Raw genomic sequence first — 19,009 nt, forward strand, 5'->3', positions numbered from 1 at the left:
GTGCCTGTTAGGGAATGGGCTTCCATATCCTTGTCCTACATGAAAATGATGGTTTATTTGGATGTCTGCCTCAGTATTGAAGAAATAGGGCAAAATGGTAAAGACTAGCCACAATCCCCACCTAATTTAGTTTTTTTGATCAAGAAAGGCACAGACTGGGTGGAGATAGGATTACATACTGATAGGTGACTGAATTGGTCATCAAGAACATGTCTCTAGAAATAGTTAAGGATGGGCCAAATAGAAGAAAGTCCCTATAGAGCAAAAAGGGCTTTTAAACAAGGTATTTGTGTTTGGTGTAAATAGGAAGTGCCAAATCCATTATTGTTCAGTATTGGCATCAAGGAGGGCCCTGTATCATGGTTCTGACTTGGGGAACAGTGTGACATTACTGATTTTTTTGAGTTGCTAGTGGTAGTATATTGGCAGTGTTATGACTTCCATGATTGAGTTCAGAGCCAAGACAGGATAAGAGTAGAATAATAGTTTCTCATTCAAACATTGGGGAGAGGGCCTATTTGGATCAATAAACCTATAGGACATTTATATTTATATTTATAGGACATTTATATAAAATACTCTATTTACTTGCAAGTCATTAGAAATTTATTTAATACTATAAGCATAATATCCAGATAAAACTGCTTTGTGGTTAGCACTATCAGTTTTATGTTTGAAAATAGCTTGGGTGTGATGATTGTTTACCTTATATGTCTGATTTGGCATTCCTTTCAATTTTAGTGGGGACAAAATTGTTAAATTAGGATTATCCAACTGAACTGAGTAGATTTATGAGATATGACATTCCTTGCCTTTCAGAATAGTCGTGGATATTCTCCCAGGCAGCCAAGTTAGCATTGTGGCTGGTTTATTTCTTCCTGGACAGGTCCATTCCGAGGAAGCTTGGTGACTTTGTCAATTCATTGACCCTTTGTTTGTTTCTTCATCTTCTTCCAAAGCTGTGAATGAAGCCACCTGTACCTGGAGTGGCCAGCTTCCTCCCCGCAACTATAAGAACCCCATCTACTCCTGCAAGGTGTTCCTAGGAGGTGTTCCCTGGGATATTACGGAAGGTGAGATGCCTTCAAGACCTGCCACAGAGTTGAAGGTGGGGAATGTCTTTCAGGAGACGAGAGGCTGCATCTCTGCCTCAGCACAGTGTGTTACTGGAGCGGGTGAGGAGACAGGTACATTTCATAGATTTCCTTAGTGCTTCGTTTCTGGTATTTACATCTGTCACTTGAGACTAGAGTTCAGTTCCAAATTGTTCATCAAGAAAGGTGAGCCTATGCTGTGCTTTTCCTAGGGAGAATGGTGCCTCAGTTTCTACTGTTCTTTCCCATCTCTTTACAGCTGGATTGGTTAACACCTTCCGTGTTTTTGGCTCTCTAAGTGTGGAGTGGCCTGGTAAGGATGGCAAGCACCCCCGGTGTCCTCCCAAAGGTAATATGCCTAAAGGTAATAAAGACATGGTAGGAACTTTTATTTCCCCTCCTTAGTACATAATCTCACCAATGGGTGATGGGATGTCACAGCCGCATGCTGGTAACATGGTGGGCACTCCAGGGCACATATCTTCCAGTGGTCAGCACTTCCTCTTTGATTTGTCACATCCCTCTGTTTCTTCTGGGTTAATGTGTATCTCTCTCCTTCCCTCTCAGAATGAGGCATTTGAAAAGCTTTCCCTTGCCTGACTTTGCTGCCCAGTTATTTTGCTGCCCGACCTAATTCTGAGATCCCTTTGGAGTTGGCAGGAATGAGGACCAAACACCTGATTCCTCACTGTTCTCTAAAATGAGATCCCTTCCCTGTAGAAAGGAGAAGGAGCTATTTTCAACTCTGCCCCTCTTCATGAAACTGAAACAATGGTTTAACTAGGCTTTTAAAGCAATACTTATATCCCTTGGCAGACTGGGTACAGACCTGCCATCCCTCCTGGCTCTGCTGACCAGAGTACACTCTATCCTGGCATAAAAGAGCTGGGGGGCAGTGGTGGGGTCCTTTATCTTAGCTTGCCATTCTTTCAGGTGGGAGATAGTTTCTCTGTCTCCCTTGGCCTGGCATATGGCACAGCAAGTGCTTCCATTCCACAAGACTTTCCAGGAGTAGAACAAAAATTATTTTATACTCAAGGCCTCCTCTCTTGGAAGAAACCACTGTTGTAAAGCCAAGGCTGAGGAGTAGTCACCTGAGGAATGTTAATGTAATTTTTCTCTCACTGGGAATAGGGTACGTGTATCTGGTTTTTGAGCTAGAAAAGTCTGTCCGGGCCTTGCTTCAGGCTTGCTCTCATGACCCACTGAGCCCAGATGGCCTGAGTGAATATTACTTCAAGATGTCCAGCCGAAGGATGCGCTGTAAGGAGGTGAGTTACTGGCATGGTATCCCTTCTGGGTCCAGGTGGTAGAGGGAAGCACTGGATTTCCTTGGGATGGGTAAATATTGCAGATTGCAAGAGGCAAGAGGTATTCCCATTGAGCTAAGAGATCTGTTCTTCTTGTCGTACAATAAATAGAACAATATCTTCTAATTACACTTTTAACAACCAACTTTTGTACCTTAATGTACCTTAATGGGCTAAGAATGCACTCTTACCTATAGAGATCATATTATTTTCCAGCTCATTCTCCCTCCCCAAAACCCCCCTTATTTTTATTAGTTTATTTATTAATTTATTTTTGCCCTGCTGGGGATCATATCTAGGGTCTCATGCATGCCAGGCATGTGCTGTACCACTAAGCCATGTGCCTAGCCCTCCTACCCTCCCCTTTTTCTATCCTATACTTTCATCCCAAACCTCTTACCTCAGAGATGAAATTGAGAACAGCATTGTTCTCTTGGATTAATTAGTAAAACCACAGGTACTTTCTCTAGTTTGGCTCTTCTGACCTCCCAGTATATAGTGAGTAAATCCCCCACCATGTCTTCTTCATTCTCATTCAGGGCTTTATTAGTTAGTTTTCTCTATATAACTCTTTCCTTATACTTCTTTGGTTTCAGCCTGGGTGTTCTTGGCATTATGGAGTTATCTCACCTGGGGATCTCGTAGCAGATCCTTGTCTCAGGCTTACTGGGTAGTCTGGGTGGAGTTTAGGAATGTTGACTATAATAGGCGATCCATTGGTTCTAGTGGATAGAATTTGAGACCATTTGTTTTGAGTTCAGGAATTGTTGTAGGGTTTTTAAAAATGTGATTCCAGAACACATCACTTTTAAAACATTAGATTATGTTTCTGAAATTTTGTTTCCTCATCGGCTAGAATAACCTTTTTATTAAAAAGATCAGAGAGGCATACATAGGCAAAGCACAAAGAATATTCAGGGCAGCAAAACTATTCTGTATGATAATACATATAATTCAGCATATAGTGGTAGATACATGTCATTACATGTTAGTCCAAACACTTGGAATTTTCAACAGACATCAAGAGGGAACCTAGCCAGGCATAATTGCTTGCAATTCCAGCTACTTGGGAGGTTGAGGCAAGAGGATCACAAGTTTGCAGCCAGCCTCAGCAATTTATCAAGGCCTAAGCAACTTAGTGAGACCCTATTTCAAAACAAAATAAATGAAAAGGGTTTAGTAGTAAAACCCCTCTGGGTTCAACCCCACCAAAAAAAAAAAAAGAGTAAACCTAATATAAACTAGAGACTTAATGTGATGTATGAAGTTAATCAGTCATAACAAATCTATCTTCTGGTGCAGAATGTGATGGTAAGGGATGCTAGGCAAATGTCGGGGGTGGGCAGGGAGTGAGTATATGATAAATATTTGTACTTTCTCCTCAGTTTTACTGTGAGCCTAAAACTACTCTAAAAAGTATAATCTACTTTTTTAAGATGTATGATATGGGGAAAAGATACCTATTCTTTTATTCCAGCAGGAAAACCTATTTCAACTCATTTATTTTTTAATTTTTTTATACCTGTATTTTATTTATTTTTATGTGGTGCTGAGGATTGAACCTAGCATCTTGCACATGCTGAGCGAGTGCTTTACCACTGAGCCACAACCCCAGCCCCTATTTTTTATTTTTTTAATAGATATAAAATATTTATTTACAAATAATTTTTCTCAACAAATAGAAATTAATACATTTTTATGGGCTTCAGTGTGATATTTTAGTACATGTATATAATGCATAATCAGATCAGGTCAAGTGGCATACCAATCACCTCATATTTTGTTTTCAAATATTTATTAGAAAAATACCTATTTTGCTGGGGTGAACATATCACATTTGATAATCCATGTAACAAATTTGACTCTATTTTATGGGTATTCTCTGGTGTCACTCACTTTCTTAGTGACAGGGCAAGTTCATCTTCTGGCTGCCCATGGTGATTCCTGGTCCCCCTACCTTCTCTCCTGTCTTGCTCTGTGGCTCTCAGGCAGCAAGCAAGAGTTCATTATATTCCAGGACTTAGTTCACATGCTGCTTCTCCCGTGTGCCCTGCTTTCAAAACTCGAGACTGTGATGTTCACACCACAGACCATTTCTCTAGTGTTTCTGTGACACCTTCCCCATCTCCCATTCCCTTCTTGTCACCTTGTAGAGATTTAGTATTTTTCTCTGATGCATTGTCTGTAGGCTGTCCTTGTTCTCCTACTTATCTGGCTTTTTTAAAAGAAGTATTTTTTAGTTGTAGATGGACACAATACCTTTATTTTACTTATTTATTTTTATGTGGTGCTGAGGATCGAACCCAGTGCCTCATACATGCTAGGCTAGTGTTCTACCACTCAGTCCCAGCCCATCTGACTCTGTTGTCACTGTGACCACCACCATCACCATAAACACCATCGGTATTTGACTCCCCCCTCACTTCTTTTTCATCTCAGATAATTTATCCACTCTGCTCTCTAGGTTCCTGTTCTGAGTCCCACTTTTCTGGGGACCCTTCTTTTGTGTGTTCTATAATTCCGAACTCTTTGGTATGTAAAATGGGATTTTTCATATTCTGCTGGCTCCTCTCATCCTGGAGTCGTATAGACCTAGATCTCATCAAACCTGATTCTTCCTTGTTTGCCTACCATGCTCAGGTGGTCTGAGTTCTGAAGATCTGAAGAAAAATCTACTTGGGGGCTGGGGATGTGGCTCAAGCGGTAGCGCGCTCACCTGGCATGCGTGCAGCCCGGGTTCGATCCTCAGCACCACATACAAAGAAAGATGATGTGTTTACCGAAAACTAAAAAATAAATATTAAAAAAAAATCTACTTGGTCTTGTCCTGTTCTGGGCTTATTGCCACCAGCCTTGTTCAGATCTTAATCACCTGTCATCTGAATTACTGTTTTTGCCTCCTTCCTGGTTTCTGCTTCATCTCTCTTCTTGTTTCAAGACTTAAAAAAAAAAATAAAAAGATCTTCACAGATTATTTTTCTAAAAACATCTGGTCATCTGTCAACTCACTTCATGTGACCTCCTACCAGGTTTTGTTCTGGATCCAGAGAATTCAGAGGTAAAAGACCTTGTCAGCTCTTAACCTGGTGTTACTCAAGATCTCAGGGGTCTCTGTGTGTGACTTTCTGCCATTTCGTGTGTTTCTGACACAAGTCCTCTGGTGCATATGTTGGGCCAGTGACCATCTCACAAATATCATTAGCATGCTCACCCCTCTGTTCTTCAGATCCCTACTTCCTTTCTTGAGGACCCACACTTTCTGTTAATCAATTTTTGTGGCCCTTGATTAGAACATACAGTTGGAGATTGTGACAGATTGCTGGATTTTTGGGTATGACATTTTGGAACAGTTTTGTTTACTCTCCAGGATGAGTAAGTGCTGTTCTTCCCTCTACCTTCAGCATTCTAGACACATGAACTCAGTAAAATTTAAATTGGGATGGATAAGGGTGTCTTACTAGATGCCTGTGGACTTGAAATGGGTGAGGATGCCTTCTCACCCCTGCATGGGCCTCAGTAGCCCCAACTATACTACTTTTAGAGCATATTCCCTGCCAATCAAGAGCCTCTCTCTGTGGCTCTCTGCCAGGGCTGATATACCTTTGGGGGGTTTTCAGGTGCAGGTGATCCCCTGGGTGTTGGCTGACAGCAACTTTGTCCGGAGCCCTTCTCAGAGGCTGGACCCCAGCAGAACAGTGTTTGTTGGTGCCCTGCATGGGATGCTCAATGCTGAGGCACTGGCTGCCATCTTGAATGACCTATTTGGTGGAGTCGTGTATGCTGGGATTGACACAGATAAGCACAAGTATCCCATTGGTAAGTGTCCTATTTTTGTGTGGGAAAGCTTGGTGGCCCCTGGGAATAGGCCAAGATTGTGGTACTTTCTCTTGGGAGTGGAGAAAGAGGCCTGACCTAGGTCTGTGGATCAGCTTATTTCAGTGGCATAGCATGTTTTCTAGACAAGTCACCAGTATTGGACCCTCTGCACCCAGCCTTCTACCCCTACCTCCCACATAAAGAAGAAAAAAGTTATCAGAGGCTCTGCAAGGTGATTAGTGATAATTAGACAAGAACTTTGTTGAGAGCTCAAAGTTCATAGCCAAACCAGTTTGGGATAAACGATAGGTAATATTTTATTAAAAGGTCACACTTTTCTGAACTTACCCAGTTTCCTTTATTAAAAATTCTTGAGAAGCTCTGGTGTTGTCTCAGGTCAGAAATGAGGTCAAGCTGGGGGAGGATTTTCTGGGTGACTCGGGTAACAGTGCAGTCATAGCCTGACTGTCCCAGGTTAGGTGAGTCTGTGGGTCTGACCACTGGGTTTCAGTCTGACCACTCCTAACCTCTGATGGGTTAGGAGGTAGAGCAGAGCCTGAACTCTCTGATCAAGACATGGTAACCCACCTCCCCAGATGCTTAGTCTGCCCACCCACACTGAATCTGGTCAGGAAGGAGCACCATGTGCTCATTAGTGCTGTGCCACAGATTGAGAACAAGGACTTCAGAGACTGTAGAGGCGGAGGCGGCACTTGGCAAGATGAGGCTTCTGCAGTTCTTCTACTAGGACTCCAGGTTACCTCCAGGCCAGAAGGGGTGTGTCTTTTGGGCCTCCTCTTCAGAGAGATATTCTATCTGCATCTTGGTTTCTACCCTGAACCCTTACCCCTACCTGTGCATTTTCCTATACTGGAAGAGTCCCTTTTCTGAATGATTTGTGACAACGTAGTCTATAACTGCCTTAATATGGTAGCCACCAGCTAAATGTAATGATTGAGCACTTGAAATGCAGCTTCTTCCGTATGTTAAAATATTTTGAACACAGGGTTGAATAAAATATATTATTAAAATTAATTCCACCATTTTTCTTTTGGTATAGCTTAAGAATCATGTAAGTACCCCATATTTTTGTTGGACAGCACTGCTATAGAAATAGGGTTTCTTGAGTGTTGAAGAATGGCATTTGGGAGAATTTGGCTAGAAAGTAAGCCCATGTCTATTATTTCTAGGGTCTGGTCGTGTGACATTCAATAACCAACGTAGTTACCTGAAAGCAGTCAGTGCTGCTTTTGTGGAAATCAAAACTACCAAGTTCACCAAGAAGGTAAGTGGTGTATGCCCTTACTCTGGGGCATCTCAGAGGGACTTGGTTTTTAGTTACTACCCAGGGCAGGACTGTGACTGAGAAAGTGAACCAAACCACAGAATTAACATGACGATTGGGTGGGCCTGATTTGCATAGGCTCAGGAGGAAAGGAACTGAGATGATTGAGCCACCTGAGAGAGCGGGCAGCTTTCTTCATTGTTATATTCATCTGGTATATTGGTATTCATCTAAATAGCTTACTTCCCTTTATCCCTTTTCTGAATCCTCTGAACACTTGCCTATGACTAAGTTATAGAGGGCCAAGGTACAGTTTTCTGAAAAGAGTAGGCCATAAGGGGTGTGGTTGTCTGAGTCCTCAAGGCAGCCATGTGGCTCTGCATGGTGTGAATCTGCCATCTAGTTTCGCTGTCTATGTTCTCTTCCCATAATTCTCTCTAGTTGCCATTAAAACAAATATCCAATAATGTGCCCAATAATGTGTTCCTGCAGCTCACCTAGCCTCCTGGTGAGAAGAGCCATTTCATCTTCCTCTGTTGCTTTTCTGCAGGTTCAGATTGACCCCTATCTAGAAGATTCTCTGTGTCATATCTGCAGTTCTCAACCTGGTCCTTTCTTCTGTCGAGATCAGGTGAGTCCCCTGGGCACCGATGTCTGTGAAGTCCCTGTGTCAATTAAAAATTAAGCCATGTTTGTGACATTGAGTGTTGGAGTTCTAAGGTACCTCATAATGTCTGAGAACACAGAGGAATAGGTAGTAGTCATGGGATACACTATAGATAATTGTACCATAGCTCTTGGGGAAGCTTATTGAATTGAATTTTGATACTTCAGCCTTCTTCCTGGCCTGCTGCTATGCAATGACATTGTTGGTGGGTGGTTTTGTAGATACCTGTGTGGTTGGCTCAGTGGTACCTGTGAGCCAGGTACTGCTGCTCTGGCTCTGAGACCCTTTGGATTTTTCCCAACTCAAGGACCCCCTTCTGGACTGCTCTGATTTTTATGCCTGGGCCGTACCCACAGTTGTCAGAAATAGCAGCATGGAAACTTTCTATTGACTATTTCTGGGTGGTGGAGTGTGGATGGATCTGGATGTGTTTGGCATTACTTCTCAAAGTAGAAGGTACATATGCCTCATCAGAGAATCTTGTTGAAATGCAGATTCTGATTCAGTAGGTTTGGGGTAGATCCTGAGATATTTCATGTTTATAACACATTTCCAAGTGGCGTCTGCGTTGTTGGTTTGAATCACACTTTGACAAGTTTTGAGGGAAGTTTTGGGGCCTCTTAGGTCACTAGTAGTCCACTCATGCTTAGCTTTGTTTGTTTTGTAGTAATACTTTTCATTCAGTTTGGAGTCTCTGGTTAGATAATCAAACTAAGACTCCCAAGTGAGTTTGAAGTTTGGATAGTTAGGAAAAGCCTAAAAATGAGTATCTTTCTGATCAACCTTCTCAGGAGGTCTTTTATGGACCAAATCTTTCACAGGTGGTCCCCATTTTCAGAGAATTGCTTAGAAGTTAACAGCTTTTGCCAGGCATGGTGGCACAAACCTGTAGTCCTAGTGACTAAGGAGGCTCAGGCAGGAGGATTGCAAGCTCAGTGCCAGCCTCAGCAACTTAGTAAGTCACTAAGCAATTCTATGAGACCCTGTCTCGAAATAAAATATACAAAAAGGGATGGGCATGTGGCTCAATGGTCGATTCTCTGGTATGGGGTGGAAGAATGGGGGAAGACTTCCCTGAGGTTACCCAGCTAGCAAGAGTTGGTGCTGAGACTGAGGTCCAAACCCAATCATCTCTCCTCACTTACTGGGAAATGAGCCTGGCATTAGAATCTGTAGTCAGCTTTTCAGACATTCTCTCATATTAGCAGCCATGTGATAGAGCTACTCTGTGGGAGGTGAGAAGGGTAGGGGAATAGAAGACCAGATGCTGTTACGAGAGAGGAAAACTGCACAATATTTGTACATACTTGGAGCCCAACATATTTACTTAAGAGCACCCACAGAAATAAGACTGGATTTGCTATGGTTGGTCCAGGGCTTTGGAGGGCTTGCAGGAACCATTTCTTCTAGCCTCACAGAGACCACCGGGGTCTCCGGTGTCCTCTCCAAGCAGAACAAGCAGCTCATGCAAACAGCCCCTATGCCTGATGCTGAAATAGGCATGACATTCCTTTTTTATCCCCAGGTCTGCTTCAAGTACTTCTGCCGGAGCTGCTGGCACTGGCGGCATAGCATGGAAGGTCTGCGTCACCACAGCCCCCTGATGCGGAACCAGAAGAACCGAGATTCCAGCTAGAGGAGCTGGCCTTGCCCAGTGGCCTGTGGAGCCCAAGGCTGGCAGGTCAGGCAGCAGCCTGTACCACTGTGCCACTGGCAACCAGGGAGCTGGTTTCCCGAGGACAAGGGAAAATTGTAGTCACCTTTGCACTTGCTGAATCTGTCTTTGTTTCTGCACTAATTACTGCACAATGAGTTTTGTTGGTTTTTGTTTTCAGGGGGTGTGCCAGGGCAAGGGCCCTCTGGACCACCCTCCAAGCGACTCTGTAGTTTTCCCAGATTTTAGTTCCTCATTTTGCAGATGAAAAGCAAAAAAAAAAAAAAAAAAGAAGAAGAAGAAGAAGAAAAAAAAAAAACTATGTGTCCAGAAGGTATTGACACGGATGCCTACATCTAGGTTTATTTATTAAAGCGCTTTTTTACATTCCTTGCAATACTGATGGTGATGATGCACAGGTCTCATTGGTTTCATTCTTGCAGTTGCCATACAGTGCCTTTCCATTTATTTAACCCCCACCTGAACGGCATAAACTGAGTGTTCAGCTGGTGTTTTTTACTGTAAACAACAAGGAGACTTTGCTCTTCATTTAAACCAAAATCATATTTCATATTTTACGCTCGAGGGTTTTTACCGGTTCCTTTTTACACTCCTTAAAACAGTTTTTAAGTCGTTTGGAACAAGAGATTTTTTTCTTTCCTGGCAGCTTTTAACATTATAGCAAATTTGTGTCTGGGGGGACTGCTGGTCACTGTTTCTCACAGTTGCAAATCAAAGCATTTGCAATCAAGAAAAAAATTTGTTTTATTTGAAACTGGACCGGAAAAACGGTGTTAGAGTGGCTGCTGTATATAGTTTTAAATGGTTTATTGCACCTTCTTAAGTTGCACTTACATGGGGGGGAGGGTTGATAGAAGTTTTTAACCACAAAATCACAGGACTTTTTTTCTTTTGTAACTGAGCTAAAAAAAAAAAAAAAGGGCTGCTTTTTTTGGTGGGGGCAGATGAAGGCTCACAGGAGCCCTTTCTTTTAGAGGGGACAAGTACCCTTCCTTAATATATTTCATTTGAGGAATGTATGAATCAACAGTTGCAGTTGACTGAAATGCTACTGGAATTTGAAAACTTGACTCTTTTCTTTCCTTCTTTCTTTCTTTTATTTTAATACTACTTGCCCCTCTTAGGGAAGCTGTGTGCCAAAGAACCAGTGTCATAACCCCCTCCTCCCTCCTGCTGAGCTGATGTTGCATTGTTGCATATCCCAGCTACTCTGTGGGTTTTGTGAAGCTGTGTGTGAAGTCTCTACCTCATTGTAGTATATGCAGGCAAGACTGCACTCTCCTACAACAGATGTGTGGAGTAAGCTGTGGTGTAGTTTTTTTGGCACATAATAAACACGTTGCAGCAGAATTCTGGCTTTGTCTTTGTATCTTGAGATGTGGGTGATAGATTCCTGAGAAAAACTTGTTTCCTTGGATTTTCTGTGGTGGGATTCTAGCCCAGGATGATGGTGGAACCATGTGGGAGACATACTCTTGTGAGTTCTGGGTTTCTTCCATAGCCAAATGTACTTTTGGAGATGCCTCTCCAGTAGGTGGTTGCTTCATGTAAGAAGCTCTCACACTAAAGTTTCTTGCAGCCTCCACATGAAGCTTGGAAGATGTGCAAGTACATCTGCCCAGGTGTCAGGAGCCACTTCTTATCTTCTATGAGCCCTTGCATGTTTTTTCTTTTTAACAACAAAAACAAAAACAAAAAAAAAATTTTTTTTAAGTTGGACACAAAACCATTATTTTATTTATGTGGTGCTGAGGATAGAACCCAGGGTCTTACACATGCTAGGCTAGTGCTCTACCATTGAGTCACAACCCCAGCCTCTGCAGGTTTCTTCCTGGGAGGCTTCTCTACCTCTTGAACTTGTCTATGCTGATAATTCAGCTTTTTGCTGGTCTTCAGGGAGCCCTATCACTGGACTCTTAACAGGTTTCCAGAACTTGGGACAGAGTCTCATGACTTTTTTTTTTTTTTCTTCAGGTAGAGTAGGCTGAGCCCAGCTGTTTGATTCTTTTGGAGATTGATTCTTCAAACTGAAGCATCCCCTCTGTGAGGTGGAAGAGTTTATATTGGGTAGGGCTGGGGAGACCCCTCAAACAAGACTGAGAGGTGATCTTGTACTTTGGGCCTGAAGTTTGGATTAAACTTCATTGGAAGTTTACTGATAAAGGAAGCTCCTACAACTCTTGAGATTCTGACCCTTTTTGTATCCTCTTTAACTTTCCTATACCATAGAGGCATCCCTGCCCCCCCTTTTTTTGTCTACATGCTACTTTCAGGGTGAAGGTTTCCTGCCCTTTATCCTTCCATCCCCAATAAGTTGGAAATTTGGAGTGGCTGAGACAAGTTGAGGAATGTGGCATAGTCCTGGACTCTTTTATATCTAACCTGGCCTTTCTATAAGTTAAGTGTGACCTAAGACTCCCAAGCCCAGGGAGGAGACCTGGAGGAAGGAGGGCAGGGACGGGGCCCTCCCCTCCCTAGGCTGATAAGGGCAAAAGGGACAGACTGCTGGTGGCTTCAGAAAGGCCTGATTTGGGCGATGGGTAAGGCAGAAACAGTCTGAAGACTGCAGTGGTGGGTAGAGGAAGGAGAAAGCACTTTCACTTGTTGAGAGTGCTGCAGGTGAACTAGGACCCAGGCACTGTTCTAGCACTAGGGATTAGTTAAACAAAAGGGCCCTTGCTGTCATGGGGCTCAGCCTTTGTTTCTTGACAGGTGCCTTAGCACTAAGTATTAAAGGAATACTGTACATAAATTGTAGGGAAAGACTGATAGTGTGTTTGAGCTAACGAAGAAATGAGAAAATTTCTCTTAGTACACCCATTTCTCCTCCAGATTAGATATGACAAATCTGACCCACAGACACAATGAGGTCCCTTGGAGGGGTTCCATCCCTTCCTAGTCTTCCCAAGCCTCAAACCTATTCTTTTCGACCTGGAGTGTGTGGGAGAGAGGCATCCCTCCTGGTCCAGAGCTCATCCTAGCAGGAACAGCATGACAAGGGCCTGGGCCACTAGGTAAAGCCAGAACGGAGCGGGTAGCACCGCCCACTGGAGCCGGATGCGAAACACCCCGCTTCCGCCCCATGCCGCCAGAGGCCGCTGTGGTACTCCCGAGCGAATTCCGCGATTCTCGCCTGGGCGGAAGTGGCTTTCTGGCCGGCGCTTTATATTGCCTCTCTCTCACTTCCTGTTTCCTCTTTTGCCAGGACCCGCCAACATGGTAGGTGTTTTCGTTTGAGTGCTCACTCCTCTTCAATCGTTGTCCATCCTCAGTTTTCCCGGACCCTGGCCCACAATGGGAGACTTTGGGCCAGTCGGACGCCGGTTCCCGTTAGGCTGGAACTGCGACGGGCGCGGTTCTTGTAGAGCTGGGGTTGCGGTCGGCGCTAGTTACTCCCGCCCGTCCAGGTTCACCTTTCTCCTGCGGTGATTCTGGTCCTTTAACCCGGACTTGTTGGCTTGTGAGTGACTTCGTCTCTGCCCGCAGGGCCGCGTTCGCACCAAAACTGTGAAGAAGGCCGCCCGGGTTATCATCGAGAAGTACTACACGCGCCTGGGCAACGATTTTCATACCAACAAGCGCGTGTGCGAGGAGATCGCCATTATTCCCAGCAAGAAGCTCCGCAACAAGATCGCAGGGTGAGTGAAGGCCTGGAAAAAGGTGCAGAACTGTGATCGCGGACTGGCGGTGGGAATTGCCGTCCTCGGATTTGGGGAAGACTCCCCCCATGGTTTTGTTAGCGCCAAGCTCCCTGGTACTCCAGAGGGAGTTGGAGGTTTGTATTTGCAGATTTTGCTGGGATGTTCGGGTTATGACTGGCTGTCATGGTTAAGGTAATCGAAGTCAGATCTCTGGACTTAAGTCTTACTTGGTTTTTATTTGCTTTTAATAAAAATTACTCACTGTTGCTATTATTAAAAATATTGGTAGAACTATGTGCGAGAAACCAAAGGAACAGAAATACTTCACTAAGGGGTTCTGAGTGGGAGGTTCTTCGATGGGGAATCCTCTTTTCTCTCTGGGAAAAGAACTAAAACTGATGTGTATCCAGATGTCCTGGGTACCAGTAAAAGTCCAGTGTGTTCTTACTGTGTGTACTTATAGCTATGTCACACATCTGATGAAGCGGATACAGAGAGGCCCTGTGAGAGGTATCTCCATCAAGCTGCAGGAAGAGGAGAGAGAAAGGAGAGACAATTATGTTCCTGAGGTAAATTTTTTGGATCTTCAGGTTTCTGGCTTCCAAAGGGACCTCCACTGAGAGTTTCAGGAGGCCTTTTACCAATGCACCCTCAATCAACTTGTAGGTGCTTATTATCTCCTGTTTGGTGGCCTTTTTTGTGACCTCTTGGAACCAGATTAAGTCTGTTTTTCCACATGAAAGGCCTCTTGCCCTTAATAGTATTTTTAAAATGCAAGTTCTGTCTTAATGGTTTTCTGAGTAGTCAATGGGGGCACAGGAAGATAAAAGCAGAACAGCTTTTTGGGGCCTCTTTTACTGCTACAACAGACTTGATCACTTTATGGGTTCCTAACCTTTCTCTCCAGCCCCAGTCCCCTCTTCTGGGTATGGGGAGGGGTTTGTTTTTACTTCCTATCTGCTAATTTAAGAATGGGGGGCAGTTGAGGTGAGGGAGAGCTCAGTGGTTGATATTTTGGGTCTGTCTCCCTTCTAGGTCTCTGCCCTGGATCAGGAGATTATTGAAGTAGATCCTGACACTAAGGAAATGCTGAAGCTTTTGGTGAGTGTCCCTTAGATTTCTCAAGTAAGAACTGCTTGGTCAGGATCCATAGTAGCTTTCTGCTATTTGTAATGGCAGTAGATCAAATCCAAGGTCACAACTAGTAAATGGCACTAAACAGATTGCTTTTAAAGTGGTTTAGCTAGTATTGAGTGCTGGGTGGTTTGAGAATTGATTGAGTGCTCATCACAAGATAATCCCAATACAGTGGTATCCAGTATTTCCTTCTTAGTTTTTTCCATTTTCTTTTTGGTTCTGTGGCTGACTTATCACATACACCCCCTTTGTTGAAGTCCTGCCTCACTCCTTGGGATACTGAATGTTTGAATGCTCATCTAAGAAATGAGCTGTGATCTCACTTGTAAATATACACCAGGCACTACTTAGATGGTTGACAGCTATTTTCAGTACAATTTGATAATGTTTCTCTTTGGCTTATCTTTGTCCTTTCACTTTAAGTTGGTGAAAGTAGCATGGGCCTCAAAAGTCTATCGTGCTGTTGGTGACTTGAAGCTTCTCCCCTCTCCATTTCTTATCCCCTCTCTATTTCTTATCTTTAAATGTTAAATCATTCAAAAAGAGTAAAAAAAAAAAAATGGACTCCTATGTACCTAACACCCAGTTTCCAAAAAACAGACTGTTGTAGGCTGTGAACCTTTCCCTTCTGAAATAACCTTTGTTTGAAATGCAGCTTTTTATTTTTTTTTTCCCCTTTATTTGAACTGTAAAATGGGTTTTTGAGAATGAAATGGGAGAATGAAGCAGGCCCTAATCTGGTCCTGCTTCCACTTTCCTTGGTAACTTGTATTCCTGGTGTTGAACTTTTCCCTGAAGCTGGTCCTGAAAAGGGCTTTTGTGTCATGGAGGATTTGTTCCAGTAACCCCCCCACACATACACACTGTAATAAAATCTGGATGCTAGGTGGCATATTTGCATATGACCTATGCATTCTGTCCTGTACTTTAAGTCATCTTTAGATTATACCTAGTGTCAAATCTATGTCAGTTATGCAGTATTGTTTAGGGAATAATGACCTAATGAGCATATATGTTCAGATAGATTGGGTTTTTTCCCGAATACTTTTAACCATGTTTGGTTGGATCCATGGATATGGAGAGCAAATCCTATTCTCAAAGGATGGGTCTTGTCTAGGGCATGAGTCAGCCATCTAGTGGGTAGAAGCCAGGGGATGCTGGCACACTTTCAGAGTGCAGAGTAGTACCCTCTAACATATCTAGGCCAGTGTATCTGTAGTACCAAATTTAAGAAGCACTGTTTTGGTATGAAAATGAGTTGTGAAAACAAGAAGAGCTGCATGGCAGGTTTGTGAAACTTAGAAACAGTGGTTTAAGCAGAGATTTTTAAGTAGCTAGGCATTGTTGAAGAAACGTCACTAGTGGAAAGTGGAAGTCTCCTAACAGCCAACTGCTCAAGAAGAGGGGTTCTTCAGATACTGCCTAGACCTTCCTCAGTGTTATGGCCCTAGCAGCAGAAGACATTTTTTTGTGCTGAGTCCCACCAGTCTAACTACATACTGATGGGGGCTGGCAGCACAGTCTCGCAGTGTTGCTATGGGGCAGACCCACAGATCTCACCTGTTCAGCTCACATTGAATCCGTTTTGTTGTTCCAGGACTTCGGCAGTCTCTCCAACTTGCAGGTCACTCAGCCTACTGTGGGGATGAATTTCAAAACACCACGTGGAGCTGTTTGAATCTTTCTGCTATGCTGTAATATTTTCAATAAACCTGGGAAAACAACTTTCCTGTGTCATCTGTGGTGTTGGGTATGGATGGAGTTAACTGCTGGCAGTTGCTTGAGATTTCAAGGAGCCATGTCCTATGATTTAGGAGTGGGTTCACCTGAATTCAGTAAAGGAGAAAATGTTAGCTGGATTCCTAGTACTAAGAAAAGGTGTGAATGTGTGTACTGAAGCCTGAAGGGAGGTCTGGGGCATGTCCAGAGGCTACAATGCTTTTGTCAGTTTCCTCTTTCATGCCCTGGGTCTTTGTTCTTTACCCTCTTAAGAATACACATAAATTGAGCCAACTTGTTCAGTTTTAGAGGTTAAAAACCGATTTCTCACACCAGGGTTAGTGAGGTTGGTTTGTGTGCTGTGAATTCTTAAAGGGGGAAAAGGGTGTGTCCTTTGGTTTGTAGGGAGAGGCAGAGCTCACTGTACAGTCCCAGTTGCTCTACAGGCTTTGGCAGATATAAAACTGGGTCTTCCTATCAGTGTAGCTGAGCTGGGCTGGTGTGAGCTCCTGAGTATAAGGTTTGGGCTTTGTGTTTTGGGAGAGCTGTTCGGCTTGGTGCCCAGGCTAATCCCCATTTATGTGTGGCCAAGATTACTTGGCAAGGAAGTGGCAAAACTGGGATTTGGATCCAGGTCAGGCAGGCTCCCAAGCTGCTCTTTACTGATCTTGTATATCTGCTTGTCAGGCAGATAAGAATAATTTTTAAATTACTTTGAAACATTTGCTCTTATTTTTCCCCAATTGCTTTATCATAGTCTTTTTTACATTTTTGAGGCAGAGTCTAAGTTGCAGAGGGCCTCACCTCATTGCTGAAGCTGGCTTTAAACTTGGAATCCTCCAGCCTCAGCCTCCCCAGCTGCTGAGACTACAGGCATGCACTGTTGTGTCTGTCTCAAACACATGTACTTTTTTTTCCCCCAGACCCATTTGAAGTTTTAAGTTGGAGATGTGCAGTTACCTTCCAAATAATTTTACTAAGACTGTTCTTTAAGGTAGCTACAATACAATTCTCAAAATTTGAAAGGTTGATAAAATGCTATTATCTAGTCCACAATCAAAATTTTGCAAGTTTTCCCAACAATGTCCTTTATGATTTTTTCCCCTCATCTACCATCACTGTACCTAGTTTTCATGTTCCTTCTGCCTCCTGTCTTTCATGACTGACGTCAGATTTTGTTGTTGGGTATTGTGATTGAACTCTGGCACTTGACCATTGAGCCACATTCTCAGCCTTGTTTTGTATTATATTTAGACAGGGTCTCACCGAGTTGCCTGGCATCTTTTGCTGAGGCTGGCTTTGAGCTTTTGATCCTCCTGCCTCAGCCTCTCCAGCCTCTGGACATCAGATTTCGAAAAATATTGGCCAGTTTTGTAGAATGTCCTTCAATTTGGGCACGCTTAATGTTCCTTCACAGTATGACCTAGTTTAGTATTTTCTGTAGGAATGCCACAAAAATGATGTTCTTGGTGCTCCTGTTGAGAGACTTTGTTACCTGTTTTATGATGTCTGAGCACTTGGTTTGAGGTTTATTGTAGATTTCCACAGTAAACTTGTTCCCCTTTTTTAAATTGGTAAATTGTGAGATATTTTTGAGGCTTATGATCCTGTTCATCTTTTACTATTTTTGGTACCTGTTGATATTCCAACTCCATCATTATACAGTATTCTGTAATGAGCTTTTCCCCTTAGTTATTCACAGCTAGCTTTGGTTTACATTTTTTTTCTTTTGGTGTGGAGGTCAACTGTTCTCACCTAAATACATAAAGGAGCTTCCCCCACTAGGGTCTCCCACAGGTGGCTCATGAGGCTGAGGCAGGAGGATTGAGAGTTCAAATCCAGCCTCAACTAAGCAACTCAGTGAAACCCTGTCTCTAATAAAAATACAAAATGGGCTGGGGATGTGTCTCAGTGGTGGATTGCCCCGAGTTCAATCCCTGGTACCCAAAACAAAAACCAATAAAATGTGAAACTGGTAAACTAGCTACTGCTCATTTTTGCCTTGCTCTTCCACTAGGGGGCAGCATCACCATTATTTTGCATGTCCTTGACTCCACCTGTAAGACCTTTCCTGCTGGATAACTTGGCTGCAGGTTAGGGAGTTGAAGAAAGAGGGGCCCAGGTGACTGCATTAGGGGAGGGCAAAGCAGCTGTGGACCAGTGCCCCAGCAGGATGGATAACCTCTCTAGGCCTCAGCTCTTTCACCTGTAGTACAGGATTAATAATAATGCTCATTAGAGCTCCTTCCCCACTCCAGTGGATTTTAAGCAGCTGGCTAGGCCTCTCCCCTAGGGCTGCTTCACACAGATGTCTGGGTGGCGCTGGATGTGAAACTGCAGGAGTGCTGTCCCTCCCAGGTTCTTTGGGTCAGAATAATGCTTGTGGCATAATATGGACTGCAGAGTCTTCTGCTTCTGTGTCAGGGATGTTCTGCTCCTTGAAATTCTGTAAATGCCCCAGAAACTTTCTAGGTAATATTTCTTTTCTACCTACATCATTCTTGGTTGTTTTCAGCAAAGAAAAACAACTCAGATAAAAGTGAACCTAAGATGTGTATGTTTTTTAAAACTCAATGAGGGAACTAAGAAAGTGTTATCTGTTCAAAGGAGAAGGACAAACTTACTTACAGTAAAGGGATGTAGAAATAAATGTAGTGGACACAAC

General features: G+C 43.3%; 2 protein-coding genes across 15 annotated transcripts in view; both read left to right on the forward strand.

Annotated features, from left to right (window-relative positions):
• The window catches only part of Cpeb1 (cytoplasmic polyadenylation element binding protein 1), a 78,921-nt gene extending 67,724 nt beyond the window's left edge, over positions 1–11,197 (forward strand). For 11 of the 14 annotated variants that reach the window (XM_078051116.1, XM_078051117.1, XM_078051118.1 and 8 more), the window contains 7 exons: positions 960–1,073; positions 1,354–1,458; positions 2,229–2,365; positions 6,022–6,220; positions 7,411–7,505; positions 8,056–8,136; positions 9,698–11,197. In XM_078051116.1, coding sequence (XP_077907242.1) covers positions 960–1,073; positions 1,354–1,458; positions 2,229–2,365; positions 6,022–6,220; positions 7,411–7,505; positions 8,056–8,136; positions 9,698–9,808 — 842 coding nt within the window. In that variant the 3' untranslated portion in view covers positions 9,809–11,197. The remainder of the gene's footprint in view (positions 1–959; positions 1,074–1,353; positions 1,459–2,228; positions 2,366–6,021; positions 6,221–7,410; positions 7,506–8,055; positions 8,137–9,697) is intronic. The other 3 variants (XM_078051124.1, XM_040274699.2, XM_040274700.2) reach the window with 1 other exon arrangement.
• Positions 11,198–12,889: 1,692 nt separating this feature from the next.
• On the forward strand, positions 12,890–16,349 carry Rps17 (ribosomal protein S17). The gene is made up of 5 exons (XM_005320180.5): positions 12,890–13,066; positions 13,334–13,485; positions 13,952–14,057; positions 14,524–14,589; positions 16,223–16,349. The coding sequence occupies exons 1-5, from the start codon at positions 12,905–12,907 to the stop codon at positions 16,301–16,303; spliced, it is 567 nt and encodes a 188-aa protein (XP_005320237.2). The 5' UTR covers positions 12,890–12,904; the 3' UTR covers positions 16,304–16,349.
• Positions 16,350–19,009: the final 2,660 nt, after the last annotated feature.

The sequence above is a fragment of the Ictidomys tridecemlineatus genome, chromosome 5 (genome assembly GCF_052094955.1).
Source record: "Ictidomys tridecemlineatus isolate mIctTri1 chromosome 5, mIctTri1.hap1, whole genome shotgun sequence".
Lineage (NCBI taxonomy): Eukaryota > Metazoa > Chordata > Mammalia > Rodentia > Sciuridae > Ictidomys > Ictidomys tridecemlineatus.

Excerpts from the sequence above, each read along its gene's own strand:
- Rps17 (XM_005320180.5), top strand. The coding sequence starts at position 12,905 with ATGCGAAACACCCCGCTTCCGCCCCATGCCGCCAGAGGCCGCTGTGGT. Across the intron at positions 13,067-13,333 it reads TGCCAGGACCCGCCAACATG|GGCCGCGTTCGCACCAAAAC; the intron begins GTAGGTGTTTTC and ends CTCTGCCCGCAG. Across the intron at positions 13,486-13,951 it reads CTCCGCAACAAGATCGCAGG|CTATGTCACACATCTGATGA; the intron begins GTGAGTGAAGGC and ends GTGTACTTATAG.